The sequence below is a fragment of the Euprymna scolopes genome, chromosome 18, assembly GCF_053919585.1.
Source record: "Euprymna scolopes isolate OS-2025 chromosome 18, ASM5391958v1, whole genome shotgun sequence".
In the NCBI taxonomy this organism is placed as follows: Eukaryota; Metazoa; Mollusca; class Cephalopoda; order Sepiida; family Sepiolidae; genus Euprymna; species Euprymna scolopes.
The window spans coordinates 29,786,897-29,810,479 of record NC_136499.1 but is presented as its reverse complement, the minus strand read 5'-3'; the positions used below and the strand labels follow the sequence as shown (position 1 = coordinate 29,810,479).

The 23,583-nt window shown below is 31.0% G+C and overlaps 1 protein-coding gene across 4 annotated transcripts in view; it reads right to left on the bottom strand.

Annotated features, from left to right (window-relative positions):
• Nucleotides 1-19,205, bottom strand: part of LOC145297551 (putative ATP-dependent RNA helicase Pl10) — a 56,450-nt gene extending 37,245 nt beyond the window's left edge. The window contains exons 1-4 of one of the 4 annotated variants that reach the window (XM_080143519.1): nucleotides 18,574-19,205; nucleotides 9,759-9,855; nucleotides 5,665-5,802; nucleotides 3,432-3,518 (exon numbers count right to left, since the gene is read on the bottom strand). In XM_080143519.1, the coding sequence (XP_079999645.1) occupies nucleotides 3,432-3,518; nucleotides 5,665-5,802; nucleotides 9,759-9,855; nucleotides 18,574-18,618 (367 nt within the window). In that variant the 5' untranslated portion in view covers nucleotides 18,619-19,205. The remainder of the gene's footprint in view (nucleotides 1-3,431; nucleotides 3,519-5,664; nucleotides 5,803-9,758; nucleotides 9,856-18,573) is intronic. The other 3 variants (XM_080143520.1, XM_080143521.1, XM_080143522.1) reach the window with 3 other exon arrangements.
• Nucleotides 19,206-23,583: the final 4,378 nt, after the last annotated feature.

Below are 23,583 nucleotides of genomic sequence, written 5' to 3'. Positions count from 1 at the left end.
TTCTCAAAAAAGTAAATTTAAAAAGTAGGAAAAATTAAACAGTTTAAAGCTTGTGTAACCAGAATAGCTTTACCAAATAGTTCTATTTTGCGTTTTTATTTTAACCAAATGTGAACAAAACTTTCTAATGTAGATTAGATACAAATTAGGTGAAGAGGCGATTTCTCCATCTTTTCATAAAATGCATATGCTGATAATGTGCAGAGGAATTGAACATTAGGGCAGGTTGATTTTGGAATCCCGGTGAGGCAATGGTGATAGTTGGGGTTTGACATAGAAGAGGCCTACACGAAATATTTTTTTCAAAATCATTCTTTGCTTGAGGAAATGACTTTAAAAGTTGAAAAATTAAAGCTATTAGAAGTTTTTCGGTGAATTGTCAAGAACGTCCAGTCATCAAAACAAACCGTAATGTTAAAATGGAATTATTTAGAATGTTTTAAACTACATTTTTGAATAAAACGAGTGAGGATAATGAATTAAAATAAATATTAAGTGTAAAGGCAAAATTATGTTTTTTTTAAATAATAACGAACAAAGTTCGCTTTTTCATTTCAGGAACTTTTTTTGGGCGGAAACATTTTAGATTTCAGTTGCAAAACACGCTCATTATTGATATTGAAAATTAACATTTGTTTATTATTTAATTTGAAAACATTACGATTTAGGCTTATTTCGAAAGAAAAACAAAAAAGACTTGTTTAAAATATATATTTCAAGTGTCTGCAGTGAATTTAAACAGGTTTTATCTTTTTTAATTTGTTTTTCTATTAGGTTGGTGCAAAAATAATGCCATTTTTTGACGTTCAAATGAACGTCAAAAACATTTTTGCACCAACCTAATATTTCACATCCATTCCATTTAAAATTTTTATTAAAATATGGTAATACTCCAGTTTTATATTAAGAAAAAAACGTTCAGTTTTAACAAGTGGTTCACAAAATTTGCTGGTCCACTTTGTCGTTTGGATGATCAGCACCCTCACTTCATAAGTCATCCAGTTTAGTTATTTCCTTGAAAACAGTTATCCCTACTTAAAAAATAGTGAGATTTCTAAGTTAATTGCTAAGGAATTAGTATTTGGCAAGTAGTTAATCCACAATTTCCCTTGTTAAGGCTATAATAGGGCCAAACAGATTGACAGGAAATCTCTTGCAGCATTCAAAGTGAAAAGAATGAAGGAACTGCTAGACAGATTGTTTGATATATTTTCTTGTAGCTGTAAATTTCCTGTCTTGAGATGTGATGACTTTGCAGTAAAGTGCAAGACAGAAAATTGTCAAAAAGGCAGTCTGCACTTGTCCTAACAAGGAGGTAAAATTAATTCTATAGATTCAACTGCAATTATGTTCTTTTTTGTGGAAAATAAAATATATTGGTATTTATTATGTAATCTGGCTCTATTATTAAATATGCAAATTTTGCAATTGTCAGGTTCCACTAGAAGAACTGCCATTTACAGCAATTTTTAAATTAATTGATGGAACAACAAAAAGCCTAACAACATTTACTGGTCCTTTGGGGGAAACTGTATCAATAATTATCAAGATTTGCCTCAAATAGAATTCTAAAAAAATTAGTCTCTCCCGATCATTATCTGACAGCAGAAGAAACAATTTAAGTGTGAAGACCAGAGGTTACTTTTTGAGTATGCTGTTGACATTTCGAGAAGTTAACCTAAGATATGAAGCTTAGAAAATTTGGCCCTTGAATCAAGCAAGATGGCTAACATAAGCCACAAGGTTAATGTGTTTATGGTGTGTCTATGGAGGTGTTTATTCTCAAACACTATGATAAATTAAACATTCTGGTCAAATTTACCATCCAAGAGTGCAGATGGTTTGAGATCCAAACAGACAATTTTTTTTTAACCAACAATAGTATATTTTAATTATTCAGAGAACAAAAGTTAACCGAAATCCAAATTACTGTTTTAAACAGTAAAAAAATAATGCTTTTGTACTACTTCCGGAAAATATAATATCCGTAATAAACTCAGATGAATTGGATGTGAGAGATGAGGGAATTCAAGCGAGATCCATTAAATTTTAGTTTTCTCAATTTACCCAAACAGTCAGTTTTATTCATATTAAATCCAAAATATAAAAAAAAGGTGTTTTCAAATTGTTTTTTTTTCCAGAAATAGTGAGAAACTTAAAATAAAAGACTGAAAAAGATTGCTATCAATTTTGCAGCTACACATTCATCAAATTTGATTTTTCTCAAAAAGTTGTATATGGACAGGAAGCAAGATAGATACATTATTACAAAGCCATCGTGCTAGCAAATTAGATCATTTTCCTCAAAAGGAAATTATACAGAACAATTTAGTTCTATTATAACAGTTTATATTATTGCATTTAATAAAAAAAATTAAAATAAAAGTTGTCATTGTGTAATACATCAACATATCTTTTAGTTGTGGAGTTTAAAAGACTTAGTTGTTAATTAGCTTTTGTTTTTTTTTTTTACAATTTGTTTAATGAATGCAATAAAAGTTAAGATATTTTGCTAGTTGTGATTCATAATTAAAATTATAATTCATGTATTTATTTTTCTTTCAATGTATTTCATATAAATATATCAATTTTAATTGGATTTTTTATAAAAAGTGAAATTTCAAAGTCAGTGTTGTGTAAAATGCTATGAAAATGGAGGATTTCTCAGCATTTTTCTACACGATTTTTAAAAATGCTCAATTTTCTGTTCAAGATAGGAATCTAATTTTTGGTATTCTTATCAAATCCCAGCTATTATCACCAGTGCCATGTTGATTTTCTGAAGAAAAAAAAAAAAAAGCTGCAAATCAACCTGCCCTATTGAAGATGAGTATTCAAGTCAATATTTCTTCGAAATTCACGCGAAAATAGCTTCAGGAACATTTTGGAGATTTAAAATATTTTCATTTAACTCTTATGACATAACTGCATATAAAATTTTAACATGTCCCTTTGAAAACTTTGTATTCCTGCTTTACTTTGGAAAATCAAGTGAATTCTAGATTCACTAAGCAAAGGCCGAAAACAATTTGCACAAAAATTATGGAAAAGACAAAAATAAAAAGTAGGAAGATAATGACAAGATAGCGTGGAAAGTTTACATGAAAAGACATTTGTTTGGAGAACCCATCAACCAAGAAGAGGACAGAAGAAAGTTTCTTCTGTAGTCATTGAGAAAGTGCAGAATACAGCAGCAGCAATAGTAGTATAATAGAGGAGAGAGGGGGGGGGGCTACCATGGAGGATGGCCAATAATACCCACAGAAAGCCATAAATGGCATTACAAGTGCAGAGGAAAACCCACAGGTGATGAGCTCAGTTAAATACGAGTAGAAGATATTTAAAAGGAAACAGCATGCATTACTAAAAATGATACTAAAGAGAAAGAGATCAGCTGAAGCATACCCAGGTTGCATACTTAAATAACGTACTTGGTTGGGCAAGTCCTTGGGGTGGCAAGGCCCCAACCCCAATGTAAGCACCTCGCTGAACAGAGGCATACGGTACCATGAAGTTATCTAAAGCGGGGGAAACAATAATACATTATTTTTTTTCCATTTCAGTAGCATCCTCATTGAAACAGCCTCTCTGCAATTCAAGTTAAATACAGAAAGGCAACAAGTCATTCATTCATGGAAATATGGAATAGATTTGAGACGGCTCAATATGAGCAAACCATGTGCTTTATAAAATTTTTCATTATTACAAATAAACATTGCAAAGCCTCAAGTTGGAATTTCACAACCAAGCAAATGTCCAAATAATTTTATGCACATGGGAATTCATTTGAAGTCAAAATGTTTACATAAAAAAAAAAAAAAAAAAAAAAAAAAAGCTACAGCTCAAATGCAAATTTTAAAAAATTTTAACTGTAAAAAACAAGAAACTATTTCCTAAACTTTTACCTTTCACACATAGGTATTTGATTTTTTATGACAAAACTAAACCAAGATAGTCTACTTTGAGAAGCATGTAAGAACATGAAAGTAAATATTTTAATTCAAGAACATTAAATAATCCTTGTAGAAACATTTTAGATACTTTATAAGATATAAAAAGAAACCAAGAGAAAAATGACATTCAAAAATTAAAAATTAGCTAATACCAAAGAATATTTTCATAACTTGTTATAGAAATTTGAAATCAAACGAAACATGGTTTTGGTAAGTTGTTCTAGAAAATTACAGACTAATTATACTAACCTAATCAACTTAAAAATAGAAAGACAATTTCAATACTGCTTCACTCAAAAAGCATCAATCCTAGAAATTTTAAATAACTGCTTAGCTATATTTATAGCCCAAACAAACACTTTATAATAGTTGGTAACTAAACTCTTGCAAACAAAGTCAAATCATTAAATAACTTAATATTTTTGTGTTTATGGACACAACGTGGGTCATCTGAGGACTAATTTCATGTCTTAAATGTACAAAGTATTGAGGTAAATTAATGTTAACAATTTATGTTTCTGACTGAGATTATTGTTCTTAACTTGAGCATTTTAAAACACTCCAGATGAGAATAGTTCAAATTTGTTATCAATTTTAGAAAAAAATTTCATGTGGGTATGAGGTTTGTCTACATGGATCTTTTCTAAATAGGTCTCATTTTTAATGAAATGAATGTCACCACAATCAGTGTTTGCTGTGAACAGTGATTAAAAGTAGGATTGCAATCTGAATACTATAAGCTCTTTAAGGATTTTCTGAAAAGCTATTTCTAATCTAATAGAGTTTTGAAATTGGTCTTTTTCATCCAAGATGGTTATTTTCTTGAAAATCAATATTCAGGTTTTACTGATTTTCACATGTTTAGACTTTAATATTAAAAGCTGGCTCTAAAAGTAGATGTCAGTGGATGGACAAATATATTTGAGGCTATTTTAAATTAAATAGCAATAAATGTTACATAACTTTAGTTAAAAGAGTCGAGGTGTATGTATTAAAGATTTGCTTTAAACTGGGATCTTTAATATGAATGTGGCGGCATGACAAAAAGTGCAAAAATTCCAGAATATTTAGAAATTTATCATTAAGTGAACTAAGCCAAGCCATTGAAAGAAAAATGTTATCTTAAAAAAGCAGCAACATTTCAAGTTTCTAAGCAAATTTGGCACCACAACAGGAAAATATGAAAATACCAAAATATAGCTTTTTTAGATTCAAAGCAATTTTAGAAAGGTTTGAAATTTTTAAAGCAGCACCATTGCAGGCAAACTCAAGAGAGATGTATAATAGGGAAATAGAGAAAGGAAATTTTGTATATATGAAGATATTAGCAACCAAAAGCTATTTAAAATGGAGATGGTGCACAGTTTTTAATTTTAAACTGCAGATTAAAGTTTATGAAAAAAATTTGCATTTGAACAATCAAAATAATTTGAGCTGAATGTTTTCCCAGTATTTCAAATTTGAATGAATAAATGATTTAAAACAATGGTCATTGAATAATAAAAAAATTATACATCACCTTCGTGGAAAACCTGAACTGAAGTAACATTAATGCATTAAACAATTGATGTTTTGAAAAAAGATATTGCTAGAAGCGATACAAAATGAAAACGTCTAGTTTGTACAAACATTTTATATATATATATATATATATATATATATATATTAGTTAATTCTAATTGAAAATGTAACTAAAAAATTCACCACCCACCTCTAGGTCGCCTGTCATCTTCTGGGCCACCAAAATCTCTTCCAAGACTATTGCCACGGGAGATTTGACTGCTCCCATCGCCACGCATGTGTGGTGGCACATAGCGCTCAGGCTGTTTGGCAGGAGGAGGAGGAGGACCTATATAAATAAAGGAAGACTTTGAGAAATTTTGGATGAAGGAAAAAAGTCTTTAAGTGATGTTTCAAAATTATATCACAAATTTACTTTTAATTCCTTTGATTGAAGGACATCAAAGTGTTTACAATTATGATTAACTGAACAGAACGTGTCATCAACCAAGTATTATCAACAGGATTTTATTAAATCAAATTGATAAAACCCCAAAGTCTTTATAATTAAGCTAAAGCAAAAGTCATCTATTTTTCTGGTCATTAATATGAAAACCAATTAATATTTAAACATCTTTTTCATTAAAGTTTAAAAAATTGTAATCATTAAGCCATACCAAATATAAACTAGCCAAAATAAAGAGCAGATGGTAAATTATAAATTGAAAAATTAAGGTGATGCAAGATTTAAAAAAAAAAAAAAAACCTCCTGGTCCTTTTTTTTTTTTTTTGAATTAGACTAAAAAAAAAAAAAAAAAAAAAAATCTTTGATGCATGTACTTGTCAAAGAAAAAAAAAAAATCACAAATTGATTTTATTTTTTTAAATATGAGAATCAATTTTTATGATTAGACCAAAGAGCTGGAAACTTCCTCTTTTTCAAGGGGGGACAATTCAATTATCGAGATTCATGGGCTGACAAAATTAATTGCTAAAAATAATTTTGGATTTTCTTAAAAATATTTTATCAATTTACGTAACTTTTGTAATACATCTCCATTCCATGACAAGTACATCAGATTTTTCTGTATTTTTTATAATATAGTGTAATTCTAAGCACCTACTTTTGAGAGAATAAAGGGAAATGATCCATATATATACATATATAAGACAAAGATGGTCATGCGCATTTTTGTATGTCCAGCGAAGGTTTTTTTCGCGGGGGTTCACTATATTTGAGAACTTTTTATATACTCCCTAGATTGTAATATCTACGATTTACGAAGGATTGTTGTTTACATTTATTTGGAGCGAGTTTAAAAAAATTTTTTAAAAAAAACTGGCTTACAGTGTTTTTTTCTCGTATAAATAAATAAAGCGAAACTGAATCCAATACAATCAGCTCGCTGCCCTTCGTGGCACATCTTGAAGGCAATCAGCTTGGATCAATGTGGGGAATACCCTTCATACCAGACAATTGCTATTCATTTTGAGAGCTCCCCCTTTTTCGTGGGAGCTTGGTTTCCTCAACATCGTGGGGGGAACAAATGAAACAGCAGAAAGTTGAACTGGCCTTCAGCCAACCTTCATTTCTGCACCTGCGTATTCACTTAGCAAGTCAGCTTTTTGATTGACATCGTTAAATTTGAATGCTTTTCAAATCCTATGACCTCGTAGCGTAGCGATAAGCTTTCACATTTTCTTTCACTTATTCGCCTTCACGTCACTGGTTTGAGCCTGTCTGCCTGCCTACTAACACTTTTGAAATACCCGAGCAACATGGTTACAGGTCAAGCCTGTCTGCCTACAAACATTTTTCGTGCTCAACACATCTCCAAACACTCAGGCAATGCAGGGTAGCCTTGCTAGTACTTTCTAAAAGAAAGGACTGTTTCGGATAAAATCTGATCACTACACATTTCTAAATATTCCAAAGCATAAAGTAAATACATTTATAAGTATTCTATATACATAAGTAGATGTGTGCATGTGAAAATATTTAACCGATAAACTCAACTACTGGTCATAACTGACTGAAATTAACAGGAAATACTAACCATATATCAAGAATGGTTTATAACAAGTAAAATCATTGTTTGGATGAATGAATAATGCATACAGACATAGCAGCAAGTAAAAATAAACCATTTCAATTTGCCGAAATTTACTTTCTATTGATGCCCAAATTTTATTAATTGATCTTTCTTACCTAATGAGCGCTAAATGTTTTAGTTTCAATTCTAACTGATGGCAACCAAGGATTTTTTTGAAATCACTACTATATATTAGGCACAAAACAGTATTCAATAGAGAATTGACTGTAATAGATACAAAATCTGTATGAATTGAAATATACTAAGCATATTTATCAACTCGGAAAATCAGAAATAAAACTACTAAAGCTTTAATAAAATTGTATGCTTTTCACATAATGCAGGATGTCATTTTCTAAAAATGGAACTTTTGTAACCTGAAGAGTTCAGAATCATTTTTCTTGAATCAAATTTCTTCAAAATCTGACGGTCATGATTTCCTTTAATACATACAGAAAATAGGGATATTATAAATATTTTCTAAAGCAGAAAATTATTGCAATAGGTTCAAAATTTATTTCAAAGCAGTAAAGAAATTTATCTGCAAAAACAATATTTAGAGTAAATTGCTTTAAGCAAAATTTACTTAATTTCCTGGGATGCAGATAAACATTAAGCAAAGGGGCTGAGAAGCATAAAATGTCAAATTTGAATTTCCCACAAAAGCTGCCTAACCTAAGCACAAAACTATGACCAAGTAGTTTATACTTAATATGGCTTAATTCAAACAAAATCTTTGAATGTACAAACAAGACAGATCAGATGTTTTCATAGCAAAGAAATATCTTTAAATGTATTCACATTTTTCAATCTAATTATACTAAATTCAAAATAAGTTACAATCATTTTTTATTGAAATTAAAGATTAAAAATCGGTTTAACTTAAAGAATTGATAAAAGCATCCAATTCAATCTAATATAACACTTTAAAATTATGAGTCGATTTACAAATGAAACAATAGTGCAGCCTTTGAACCAGACATAACTCAGCGTTTGCTCGACTTTCCCTAGAAAGCATCAGCCAGATTATGCCGAGTGTCACCGATGAAATCAACGCTACATAAAAGAAAATAGCAAAATGTTAAATGTAGAAAAAAAACAAAAAAACAGAAAAACCTACCGTAATTTTAGTAACTGTGAAGCAAAGGTTATATCAAAAGCAAATAGTAAAGAGGTAATTTTCCAATGAATTTTTTCAACATTTATCAGATAATTTCAAGCAAATGTTTACAAGAAAAGGTTAAAAAATCTTTTGGAGCAAGTTTGTTTAAAAGTGATTAAGGAAAATTGAAAAAAAAAAAAAAAAATTGGAAAAGAACTTTTCTTTCAAGTAATTTTTTTTATTATTTATGAAGGAAAATTGGAACAAACGTTTTTTAAAGTTCCACTTTTTAGAAGCATTTATTTGAGGTATGATCTTTTTCAAGTATTTTTTTGTTAAAGTTAAGAGGATGGATTAGGGTTTTTTTTTTTTTGCCAATTGACTGGGAGTAGCTGAAAGATTTTTCTAATTCCAAGAAAACGTCTCCAGCCATAGCAGTCGGTAATGCTCCCTTTTTTGCTAGGCTGCACCTGTGGCTGCATGTTGCACATTGTATTGTTTTTGTCAGTCGTTTTCGCAGTTGACAAGTCAATTACAGCATCCGGTGTCTAGCTATTGAGCCAAGAGTCAAATTCATGTTTTGCTCTTCCCTTCCAGACTCATGTAAGAAATGGTGCCTTTTTCCCCTCTTCCAATATTTATCCAATTTCTTGTCTGTTGCTTGGGAGTAGCACTTGTGCGCACGCGCGTTGTGTTGAAACTAACCGAGCAGCGTTGTGATTGGCTAATCGCCATGTTACATCAGACAGCAGCTAAACCAGAACTGTTGATGTCATGTTCCAGGGAAAGCTGAGCAAATGCTGATTTACGTCTAGTTCAAAGGATGCACTAGTACCAAATCAAACACTTTAAAATTATCAGAGTTGATTTACATATAAAACCATACTTTCCCCTCATAAACGTGAGCACTTGCGCATTAGTGTTATTTTGGACAATTATTTTGCTTTCATTTTAATTATTGAAAGGGGAAGCATTCAATAAAACACTATCCAGAAGTATCAAAGTTCTTCCTAAACTTTTAGTTGAAACCAAAAGAATTGCCCAAAATAATGCACAAATACCAAAACATAACCAAGTCAACAATGTCATAAAATAAAAAGATAGACTCACTATTGGAAATCGGTCTTGATTGACTGGGGAAGTAATCACTCTTGCCACCTCTAGCAGGTCTTGGGGGTGAAGTACTGTTCAAGTCTAGCCCAGCAAGCTGGAAAGTATAATACAAATCTCAAAGATTAATATTTAATCAAGTAATCAAGAAAATTTCAATAAAATAGATTGATAAACAAGTGTTATTTTTATAACTTTTCCACATATATAATTAAAACATAAGATAAAATGCACTTCTAGAGAAATGCTTTCAAAAAGTGAATTCAAACTGGCCTTATATCATTCATTTATCAAAATCAAGTAGCTGGTGTATAGAACTGGCGTATTTAAAAATATCTTTATATTCACTATCAAATTGAAAGATTGAATTTTTGAAAGTTTATTTTTAAGTACATATTTGAAAATTACTATTAATTGACCCCAAAGTAAGGGTCAAGTATGTAAATAAAATAGGGGGGGGGGGCCTATTTTTGAAAACCGATTTATAATTTTTTTGTAGGTTTCCAACTACTTTTTGATTGTATTTGGAAGATTAGAGACTAAAGTTAATTTCCTAAAGGAAAAAAATATTTGTACATGTGAAAAAAAAAGTTATGAAAAATGTTTTCACGGCAAGCTACCCAATTCAGCTAAATTTTGAAGTTAAATATATTGTAAAAATCCCTTAAAAGATAAATATTAGTTTTGTTTTTTAGTTTTCAAAGATAATTAGTAAAGTCCTAAGATATTGAATTGAATAAAAAATAAAAAAAACAAAAAACCTTGTTTGCACAAAAATAACTTCATTAGCCATTAAAAAGCAAATAATTTACCGTTTGCTAAAAATGCAACAAAAAGATTTGTAAACACGATTATAAGGAGGCCCAAAATTTCAACCAATCGAAACGCCATTTTAAAATGAAGTCATGATAGTAAAGAGGTAGGGGTGTCATTTCTCCCCCCCCCCCATGTGCATCCATACATTCCAATTCTGAATGTTCGTATCAATTTTTATTTAATTTAATTATTTTTTATGTTCCTGTTTTTAAATTTTTTTTTAAATTATTGTTCGAGATTATATAAAAATTATGTTACGCTGAAAGTTTTACATTCTTGCGAGCAAGGAAATTAAAATCTTGCGTATAAAAGTTATGCGAAATCTGTAATTTAAAAAAAAATAGAAATATTTTTGCTATTATTTTTTTTGTGTAAAAATATTAAACAATGCTTAATCCAATGGTAATATCGGTAGTTGAGAAATTTTTTCTTCTAGTTATATCTAATTCATTAATACAGACTTTTGAGCCTTTTTTCCTAATGTTCCTGTGAAAATTTGTTACAAATTACGATGCTTTATTTATAAAAAAAGCAATAAATTCTTACGTTTTTATTTACTACTGAAACCATAACATAATATTTTTTTGTTTAAACAAAATACATTTCCACTAAGATTTAAATAAAAATTAGTTTATTAGATTCCATGATCATTTTGATAAATAGTGAAAATTTCATTAAAATTGGTTAATTTCCTGATTTTTGGTTAATTTTTAAGCAAAGGGAGGGGTCAAAAACCTTACTTGCATGAATGTAAAACTTGCCGTAAAGTTTTTTATAGCTATGAAAAAAAATTAAAAGCAGTAACAGAAAAATAAATTTAAAATGGTAAAAATCATACAAACGCTTGTGATAGGAATGTACGGATGCACGGCTAGAAAAAACTCACTTCTATCTTCCTTTAACTACCTGAAGTCATTTTCAGAGCCTTTCGGCTGTCAGATTTTGTGATTCTGTATAATCAATCTTTAGAGACTTCAGTTGGTATTCTGCAAAACAAGAATCTGGCTTCTGGGAGAGAATTAAGCTATTTTTTGTACAAACAAGGGGCCTTTTTAGGCGTGTCAGAAATTTTGTGAAAAATATTGAATTCCACCCGTCTTTCTAAGCTTATAACTTCTCGAAAAATGTAATTCAAGCCCTAATTTTTTTTCAATTAAAAGGAGCAAGGACCAAGGTTTCATAAAAAAAACAAAAAAAAGAAAGTTTTCTTTTAAAAAAAGGTTTTAAACTTCGGACTTTACAGGTAAATTTCTAAAAAAAAACATTACTTTTGTTTTAAATTAGATTTATTGATCTTTTATTTTCAATTTGTCATATATAACACTTTCCTGAGTAAATTAATTTACTTTTTAACACATTTTAAAATGGGAGGCGTGAATTAATTCGACCACCTGTCTTTCCAAGCTTATAACTACTCGAAAAATGTAATTCAAGCCCTAATTTTCAGTTAAAAGGACCAAGGTTTCATTAAAAAAAATTTTTTTTCTCTTTTAAACGTGGTTTAAAAAAGGTTTTAAACTTCGGACTTTACAGGTAAATTTCTAAAAAACTTTTTTTGCTTTAAATTTGAATATATTTGATCTTTTCAATTTATGATATAAAACTTTGGTAAGTAAATTTACTTTTCAATAGACATTTGAAAATGAGGGGGCGTGAATTTAAAAACGTTTTTCTAAAATATTATATTCAGTTTATTGGAAAGAGCATAAAATTTCACATTGACCCTGAAAATATCGTAAAAATTGAATCAAGAGAAAAATTGATAGATTTTTAACGTTTAAAAATTGAAAAATACTGAGCTTGTAAAATTCAATTAATTTCATTACTGTTTTAAAAAATAAAAATATTTCTATTACGTTTTATAGAACTTTAATAGTTTAATTTGGAAGTATAATCCATAAAAAAAACAACAACCCACCTTTACAAGAGAAATTACGAGTTTTTTTATATTTTGTTCGCAGTTTCGTGTTAGGGGGTGTTAAAAATTCCTACAAAAATTCTGATACACCTAGTGCCTTTTTTAATTCAATATTTTCGGACTTTACTAATCATCTTTGAAATAGATAAAAAAAACTAATATTTATCTTTCAAAGGATTTTTACGATGAATTTATTGAATTTAAGAACGTAGTTGAATTGACTCGCCGTGAAAACATTTTTCATAACTTGTTTTCACGTGTACAAATTTTTCGTGCTTGTGCACTTGCCACCGCGCTATTTTCAAATAGTTTTTTTTTTTTCAGGTTAAATTCAAGTTTCACGATATTTTAAATTGTTAGGAAGCACAATAGTTATAAAACACCCTCTCCATGTTAACAATGACTTTCAAAATAACATTTCAGCACGGTAGCAAAAGTGCACAAGCACCATTTTTTCTTCTGAAAATCCACTTGTCTTTAATTTTTTAAATACAATAAAAGGTGCTTCTACACTTTATTGTCGAAATTGGAGACGCCATTTTATTTCACGCACTTGCTGTTCAAATCCAGGGGAGACATCATTGTATTGCTTCCGCAAAGGGAAAAATAAAACCAACCCACTTCCGTTAAAGAAAAAACAATTTAAATTAATTTGGTTGATCTTTCAAAGTTGCTTTAATTAAAAAAACGTTTAAAATTATTTGTTAAAAAAAAAAAAAAGGTGCTAGTGCAAAGTGATCAGCGCTATTTTTTAAATCGTGTTTTCAAGTTTAAGTTTTATATTTTTTTTTATTCAATTGTAAGGTTGAAGTATAGAATAGGTACAAAACACCCTCCCCTCCCCATGTTAAGAATGGGTTTTTAAATAACATTACCTACGTCCGGATCATTCTCTGCACAGTGCACTACTAGTGCACTCCACTGCACTAGTACCAAAAAAATAAATAGAACTGGATTATAAAAATCCAATGTTGCTTTCATTACAAAATTGTTTTAAAATTATTTTTTACGCAAACTTTTCAATAAATGTTTTTCCGATTATATTTTGATAAATTTTTATACAATAAATGTTTCGGTTTTCAAATGGCGCTCACCCAGTTTTAACAATCGTGAACATGTCATTTTCTGTTTTTAATAAAAAAAATGTCCCATGAAAAAATTTCCGATTCTCATTAATTAAATCGAAACATTTCAAATTAAACAATTACGGATATATGTTCTTTCACTTATTTACTTTTTTCATAGTTCTTCCCGGAAGTTTAATTTTTGGGTTATTTATTTCATGCTTTGCTTCGGTCATAGTTTGATATGTCTCCCCTGGATTTGGACTGCAAGTGCGTGAAATAAAATGGCGTCTCTAATTTCTGCAATGAAGTGCAGAAGCACCCAATAAAAAGTAGACGAAAACTTACAGAAAAAAATAATTCGGCTTTCAAAACTGTCCACCTTATCTTTACTCCATTTTTGCCCGTGCCTAATGTTCTCAATGACAAGTTTAGTCAATATTTACGACGTGTCAGCGTATTTATAAGCACCAAACCTCCCCATGTTAAGAACGGTTTTCAGAATAAACACCCAACCTCGAAAGCCGTTCTTACCATGAGGGGGGGCGCTTATTCCGAAAACCGTTCTTAACATGAGGTTGGGGGTGTTTATAATACGCTGGGGCATATAAATTGACCGTTACTTTTCTACCCAACTGGTAAAGTTTAGTATTTTATTTAATGTAAAAATGTTCATTCGGTTCGAAAAACGAGTAATGTTGAAACGCTGCCGAAGAAAAAAAGATGGCCGCAATGTTTGTTAAAACTTGATAATCATTTAAAAATATATGAAACCAAATGGTGGTAGAAAACCACCCAATAAATGTTACTGTGACATTGGGTGGGTTTTTACCACCATTTTGTCTATTTCTTATTTTGAAGTGATTATCAAGTCTTCAAAGACATCGCGGCCATCTTTTCTTGTTCTTCGGCAGCGTTCAACAAACTCGTTTTTCGAACCGAATAGACATTTTGCATTAAAAATACTAACTTATCCAGTTAGGTAAAAAAAAAAAAAAAGTAACCTATCTTGCCGCTGATAACCTCTTTTTATTATATATGTGACAACTTTTTCGAATCTGTATAGTAAAACAGTTCGCTTAGAACAAGCTTCCGAATTGCCAAATAACTGATTTGATTTCGAAAGGATGGCATGGCATGTCAAGTCAAGAAAATGCAATAAAACGACTGAAAGTTAATTCATATATTGGTCTCGTTTTTCTTGGTCAACTCGTTTTGTTTACGAAGCGGATTAAACCAGTTATAAATTAATTTTAGCATGTAATAATATACATAAATATTAGTTTTAAGTAAACCATTTTTTTTTTTCAAGTGGTTTTGGGGATAATGAAACTTCTGTAGAAATAAGCGACCATACATTAGGAAACAAACATGGATTAAGTCCCTTTGTTGAAATTCGAGACGAAAGCGACACGACAATGAAAAGGAAAAATATTCTAGTTTAAGTCGGCATTTTTAAAGTGAATTACATAATGTAATTCACATTTTAAAAGTCAAATACTTTTTCATCTCTAAAATAAAATCCTAATAAAAAAATAAAAACAAAGGGACGCCATAAAATTGAAACGAATATCGTGACTCAATTTTTGAAAAATACGTTTAAATTTTCGTCTGATGCCATTGCGTAAATGTTCTGGACTTATAATTAGCAGTATTTTTGGTGCTAGTGCAGAGAGTGATCCGCGCTATTTTTTAAATCGTATCTTCAAGTTTAATTAAAGTTTTGATATATTTTTTATTCAATTGTAAGGTTGAAGTATAGAATAGGTACAAAACACCCTCACCCTCCCCATGTTAATGGCTTTTTAAATAACGTTATTATTTACGTCCGGATCACTCTCTGCAGTAGTACCGTTTTTTTGGTATTATACAAACACCGTGACAGCGTTAGGGTTAGGGTTAATTCGCTGTCACGGTGTTTGTATAAATTTACCGTTTTTTTTAATACTTAAGTGAGGAAATACCCAAAGTAACTATACCAGTACGTAGCAACAAGTCAAGTCCTAAGAGATAAGTGGATTTTAAAGTAGAAAATAACCAGTAAGGAAATGAGAAAATCGTATAGAAAATATTCTAATTTTCGTAGAAAGTATTAAAAATTCTTTATTTTTAGATTTTAATCATAAATGGGCAATTCGGAAACTTAACTCATTGTTCTGAGTAACTATTTTACTGAAATTAAAAATTCTGACAACTACTCGAATGTTTTAATTCGAATATCGTCGCATTTTACATTTGTTAACGTGGAACTCATGCACTTATTGATCCGTGCTGAAATAATGTTATTTAAAAAGCCATTCTTAACATGGGAGGGGAGGGTGTTTTGTACCTATTCTGTACTTTAACCTTACAATTGAATACAAAAAAAAAAAAAAAACACATCAAAACTTTAAACTTGGAAATACGATTTAAAAAATAGCGTTGATCAGAAAGTGCATTAGCACCAAAATGTATATTCATTTTTACTTTAAATAGATTCAGAGATTAGTTAAAAACTGTTTAATTTGCTAATATGTTGTCATTACATTTTTGGTACTTGTGCAGAGACCGTGCTGCACTGCTGCAATAACATTTAGAACACCATTCTTAAATGGGAAGGGGGAGAGTTTTTTCTAACTAATCTGTACTTTCACCTAACAATTTAAGATACCGTAAAGCTTGAAAATATTTAAAAAACACGGTAATTTCTGTTTATGCATTAGCTTCGACGTAAGTTCAGATCGGTGCTTAAACGAGTCGTGTTTTCGTGGTCCAGTACTGAATCCGATTAAATAAATTAAGGGAGACAACTCAAATTGAAATGTCGAGGGTGAACAATAAGCCTCAGGTTCAATTAAATGCGGTTTAGTAATAAAATCGCTACAAACCTTAAATTTTGAGATTTATGTGTACTTATTGAATCATGCTGAAATAAAGTTATTTAGAAAGCCATTCTTTAAATGAGGTGTTCCGTAACTATTCTGTACTTTCACCTAACAATTTAAAAGGTATCGTAAAAATTTAATTGAACTTTAAAATACTATACACTAATTTTGATTTTTATTAATACTTAATTTACGTAATTTTTTGAATATGAGTTCTGTAAGAGGTGTACCGTGTACACGATAAGTTTTCATTTTTTATTTATCGGCATAAGTGCCAATTTGAACTTGCACCCCAATTTTTAATTGGAAATCTGCATTTGAAGTTTTTTATACATTAGATTTCAAATACGAAATATTTAATATGTTCTCAGTAAATATTTTAATATATTCTAAGTGAACGTAGAAAAATTTAATATTTTGACATTTACGGAAAGAGAAATAATGGAGTCGCTAAACGAGTAAAGTTGAATTTAAAAGTTATTACTTTTAAAAGTATGTAAAAATTCAGAGCCGTAAAATTAAAATCCGGTCACTTAAAATTAGATTAAAAGTTAAATTTACATTTCTTTATTTTTCAATAAATACTTGCTGCAAAAAGTTACATCTTAAATTGTTAAAAATCTGGTAAACTGGAAAAACATTTAATAGAAAAATATAATTCTCACGAAAATTCTTAAATATTTACGTTTACTCTCTAGTAAGATTCATTCATAAAAATGAAGTTTATATTCAAAAACGTTTGAAATTAAAAACCAATGTTTTTTTTTTAATTGTGTCAGCATTTTTATATTTAAAAATCGCGAAATAAAAAAAATTATAATCATGCATTTTTCGTGCATTTAAAATCAGACAAGGAAATAAACGACCTTGACAATTAAACTTTATTTTTCTCCTTTGAGAAATTCAATTTTAAATATTTCCATAATCTAAAAAAGAAATCACTCCATTTTTTTTTAAATTTAAATAATTCTTTGCTCTATTCTGAACACGTGCATGAAAGGGTTCTTAAAAAAAAAAAAAAAGTAAATGAGGGGGGGGGATTTTTAAAAGTATATTTTACTTTTATAATTTTACATCTAGTTAAAACGGAGAGGTATTTAGATTAAAAATCAGGTCAAGTAAGTAAAATAAAAGGTAAAATTATCGCCGTTCGAGGTTTATATCGGTAGGATTTTTTTTTTTTTTTTTTTAAGCAAGAAAGCCATCGTGTAGAAAATGAGAGGATCGCCATCTTCGGAAAGCAAGTCATAACCTGCAAGGAGGAAAATGGCTATACAACACAGATAAAAAAAAAAAGTTCAGATAAACAGAATAAAAACAAACAAAAACATAATATTTAACTTATAAAAATGCTAGATTAAAAATTATATAACAAAAAAAGAAAAAAAAAAAAGAGTTGAAAGATAAGAGTTCGTTATAGGACTCGAGAGTTCTACCGTTTTGGTTTGTTTTTAAACTTCTCTACTGTATATACTTTTTATATAGATATAGAAGTTGAGTAGATATTTACACAAGATTTAATTTAGGATATTTACAGTATTAATATTCAAGCTATAAAAAAAAAAAAAAATTGCATCTTTGTCCCCCATTTTTCTTTATTGTACGTCATACACTTTTCGCTTGTCATATAATATATATATATATATATATATATATATATATATATATATATGTGTGTGTGTGAAACACGAACAATTACTTTCATTGTTAGTATATTTACCCAAGTTTCTATTTTGTTAAACTTTAACATCCAAGCTGTTTATGTAGTTCATATTTTAAATTTTTTTTTAGGCTGAGAAGGGACTTTCGAAAAAAAAGCATGGCAGAAGTGCTCTTTTGTAGAGTGGTTGAGAACCGTAGACGGCAAATAAATATTTCAAGTCGAGGAGGGAGGAAATTTTATCAAATTTAGACAAATTTAAGTAAACAAAAATATATATTTAAACCACATTTGATTAGAAAATACGATATTTAATTAAAAGGGAAATGGTTACATTACAACACAGATTTTAAAATTGAATAAATTGGACTGAAATTAATTATGAAAGATTACATACATATCTATATACACAATTATTTATGAACACAGAATTAATAAAATAACTTTTTTTCTTTTGTTTTTTTTTTTTTTTTTTGTTTAAAAACACACTTACCTGCTGTTCTAGACCCTTTCCATTTTGGTTGGAAACATTAGGCATATTACTCTACGTGTTTTGGGGAAATAAGAAGTGCCACCTCGAAACAAGAGAAAAAAAAGTAGTGTTTTTATTTTTAGGTTCGGTTTGCTTTTTGTTGTTTTTATTTTTTTTGGTTTGTTTTTTTAGTTTTTTTTTTGTTCTATTACTTAAATGCTGACTTACCGCCCCCGTCAGACACTATCGGTTTAGGCAAAAGCAACAAAAAGACGACTGGTATTTATAGATGTGGGTCACGTGACACGCCTTGCCCCGCTCCTCTCGATCACGTGATTAGCTGTGGCAACTTCCGTTCTCCACTTAGTCACCCCTCCACCACTTATCCTCTACCTCTCATAGTCTTCAATCTTATTTTCCAATTCGCAAACTTATACCAGAGATAGGGAGACTTAGTTGTACTCTTTTGGAAGTGACTTTTTATCTTCAGACTAACTGGATATTAATTGTGCTAACACTCTATGGAGCTTGTTTGTTATGTAGCTGGTTATGTTATTTTGTCACCGTACACACTGGATGATGTCACAGAAAGCCAGTGATAAAGGACGAAGGAGTGGACAGAGACGAACGAGTTCAATGATTAAGACACAAGCGGGAGGGGGTACGAGAGCAGGATGGAAGAGCGAATAAAAAATAGAATATATATATATATATATATATATATATATATATATATATATATATATATGATGTATATAAAAAGAATACGAAAAGTATAAAAGTTAATCACTTTTCTTTATTCGTTTTCTGTGTGTGTGTGTGTGTGTGTGTGTTTATTTGAAATGAATGACGTCATAAAGGATGAATCATAGTTTTTTTGCAACTTTCCAAAAAATAAGGCTTATTTTGTGATGTCGTCCTTTTTCATAGAGTAGAAGTACCCTGGGTTCAAAAACTGCGAACAGTTGACTGGGTTCAGAAAGAGCCTTAAAAAAATGGACCCTGATGTATGATAGTATGAAAGGTTATGAAAAGAGGGTGTGCGTGTGAAAAAATAATTTCAAATTTTGGGGTATCAAAACCAAAGCAAAATATGATGAAAAGAAAAGTAAAATTTTGCAGAAATATATATTTTTATATCAACTTTGTTGTTCGTCGTAGCTAAGAGTGAGCAACAAAATACATGATTTTGGAAAAGCAGAATAAAACAGAAAATCTATTACCTGCACACATTGACCTATTTCAATTTCTCAATTGCAAAGAGAATGTAAAACCATATAAAACAGTATAGTATTTGCCAGCACTTTGTCCATCAATAGTTCTTAGAAATGAAAATGAAGTCGTCCTCTTATTTCACGACAAAGGAGTCTCAAAAAAGAAACACTCATGGTGACGTGGGTGCACAGAGTGTTATATTACAAAACTGAGCGTATGGAAAGCAAGAAAATAACAAACGAAAGGGTTGAGTTTAAACGTTGTATTTAAAGTTTAAACGGTCATGAAACGAACTGTCTGGTGTGTCAGGATAATTTGATGATGATGGCAGTGGGGCGTCGGTAAGACTGCTGGTCAGGTGTTGATATAAACTTGGCGATGACCTAAGTTATCGTCAGGCTGAGGTGTGGGGGGGTGCGAATGCAGAAACGTGGCTTAGAGTTCTGGTGTCTGGGATACGGGTGCAGCGATCCTCAATAGTTGGTGTCGCTGGCAAGGGGTTAACAGCTGTTAGCTGGTGAGCTGTGGTGATGTGGCGGTGCCGGTGGCAGAAGAGAAGTAGTCTTCAAGGCTTGTTGTCCAGTATCACGAGTGAGATGGCGGCAGTGCGGCTGTGGCGCAGTAATTTCAGTAGCTAGTGTCGCTGGTGAGGGGTTAACGGCTGCTGACGGAGCGAGATTCACAGCTTGCCACATAGGGGCCGATGTGGGCCGATCTAGTTGCTTGTCGAAAAAGCTGACATTTTTATACTTGTGATGCAGACGTAGTAGTAGGCAAAAGGCGGCTTTTATCGCTGGTCATCGTTTCGCTTTTTATTTGTGTTTGTTTTTTGTGTTTTAATGTATTGTAGGGAGTCATCTGTTTGCTCTTTGTATACATGTGTTATATCGATTTAAAGCTAAGAAAGTTGTGAATGTATTCTAGTAGGTGTTGTACTGCTGCAGTGTTTCTTGAAATAATTATTTGTGTTTATATGTTGCCGGAGATGCATCTGCTGTGATGTTTGTGTTTTGTATTTTGAATTTTCTTTTGATGTGTGGCTTCCTCTGGCGGTTTTCTTTGTTGAAGTGAGGTGCAAGTAATTCTATTGATGTGTGTACATAACAAAAATGGGATTTGAAGTTGGGTTTTTTTTGTTTTTTTTCACAAGGTCACCACTTATCAAGGCCATGAAGCCACTCAGGGATAAGGGTTATTGTAAGTACAGACGTTAGTGTGGATATTTAAAGTGTCTACTTTGTTGTATGTGTTTAGTGTGTTTATTTGCGTTGTATCAACGAACAGGCTTTGTCTTAGCGTCGCCATTATTATCACTGTCGCTGCTCCTGCTGGTTTCTGTTTATTCATGTAAATATGGAGGATATGCGATATAACAAGAGTAAACTCTTCCAATTGTAGTGTCAAATTTTACACCTTGATAACCCTCAGCATTAGCTCCTCGTTTTCTTCCTTGCATGTGTTGTTACTCCATGTGTAATATTGTTACTCCATGTGTAATATTGTCTTATTCACACAATTTAAAAATGCAGTAAGAGTTGTATCTTTTGGGCTTAGGGCAACTTGGCAAGCATTTTTGTTTGTGAAATAAACCCTCTGACACTTTTCAAGATGAACTGCAAGTTGTTGGATTGGAGAATGCCTTTCATGAATAGGAAACCTTACAATGCGCTAAAATGCTTCATTAGTACCGATATATCTACCAAGTTCATCACTAACATTTTTTTGTAAGGAAAACATGGCTGCACCAGATCCCTTATTTATGTATTTGCAAACATATTTGATATATTTCACAGAATCACAAAATTTCAACATCTATGTGAGCATTGCATGTCTTTGAAAGTAAGGAAGAGTAAGGTACACTCCACCTATTGCCAACCATAGTTTTAAAGCCACCATCTTCAGGCGATCTTCTCTTATAAGATGGATAACAATCCTCACTAAACTGAGTTTCAAGTGGATAGTTTTTAGGATATCTTTTTGTACATAAGCCATCAACTATGCAAGGTGAATTTCTATAGATATTACCACAAGGTCCATTCATTATGTGACTCTTTACTATATCAAATAAGGTTGGATCAGTTTGTATATCAGCTGATATAATGTAATCAATTTAATTGGAGTTGATTTTTCTGGTAAGCCACAATAATATATGCGCGTGAGGCAAGCCTCTTTTTTGCCACTGAATTGTGTACATGTAGCATCATAGTAGGCCAAAGATTTCTGATTTGTTTATCAGATTCATCACTTTGATTATCTTCAGGTGAAACACTCTGGCCAATAGATCTTGTACATTAATGTATGTTTGTCCAGGGAAAACTTCATCTTGAATTTCCTTCCACTTTGGATTTGAAGTAATTATGATAAACAGGTCTAGTCTTCCATAATTTTTTTTTTTTTTTTTTTTTTTTTTTTTACATGGGGGTCACCACTTATCAAGGCCTGGAGGCCACTCAGGGATAAGGGTTATTGCGTGTACGGTAATCAATGAGATAGTATTGTAGTAATCATTAGTATTGGAGATTTGATAGAGTGTCTTACTTAAGGTGGCGGTTTATCAGGAATTTGTTTATGTTGGATTTGAAGACATCCAAGTTGTAGTCAGGTGGGAAACAGGCAAATGGAAGAGAGTTCCACAGTCATGCACTTCTGAGAAAGAAGCTCTGCTCATGGAATCTACGTTTGGATTTAGGCACAGATAAAGAGTGGGGAAAACTATTGACAGTAGTTTTAGCCAGACGGGTGTTTCTCATGAAAGATTGGCGAGGGGGGATGAGAGATTGCAGCTCAGACGAGCACTTGCCATGGAAATAACGATAAAACAAAGACAGGCTCGCAACGTCTCTTCTGTGGGAGAGAGGTTGCAGGGAAGAGAAAAGGGCATCCCCCACCAAACCACAAAGTCTATTTTGTACTCTGTCAAGGCAGGATAGGCTGTTTTTAACAGCTCTTGCCCAGATGTGGCAGCAGTACTCCATCCTTGGATGTACTTGGCTTTTATACAGATTAAGAATTGCATCAGTAGTGAGATATATTCTGGAGCGGTAGAAGGATGCCACCATTTTCCCAACGTCCCTGGCAACAGATTTGATGTACGTGTTCCATTTCAGATCAGGAGTAAAGGTCAAACCCAGAAGCTTGTCAAAACATGGAATAATTTCTTACATCTTATTGCATCTTGGTTCCTTTCATGCATATATTGTGAACTACCTGTGAAGCTAGAAGGTAATATGCATATCTGAGCTATATAGTTATTTATATGACCTTTGAGATGTATGTAGGTATCTATCCTTAGCTTGTTTTAATGAGTTTTCATATATAAAAGTTTTTTTGCTTCAACTTTTGCAAACCTATCAACTGCAAACTGATGGAAGAGAGTTTGACTTCTGTGAAAATGATTGAAAGAATTATATTTGATCATAAAATGGTACGCATAAAAATCCATACATGAAACATGTTTTGTGGTATTTCCAAACTGATTTTGGATAAAATGAGATGTGATGAAAGGATTATAACCAAAATTTCTTTTTCTATTTTTAAATTATTTTCAGTTAAAAAAATAAATTCTAATTTGATGAACCAAACTATAACGATATATGTGAAAAATAAAGAAACTCCATTTCTTTGAGTTTGAAATTTTCAAGAAATCATTAAAAAAATATTTGTAAATAAAATATGTTTTATGTGTTAATAAATAATTTCAAGTGCAGTATCTATCATGGCAAAAAGAATTTTAATTTTATTTTTGAATGAATAATTAAAAATTCAGTATCTGTTCTTTCCTCGTTTCAATCAACTGAGGTAGGTTGGTGTTTGTAT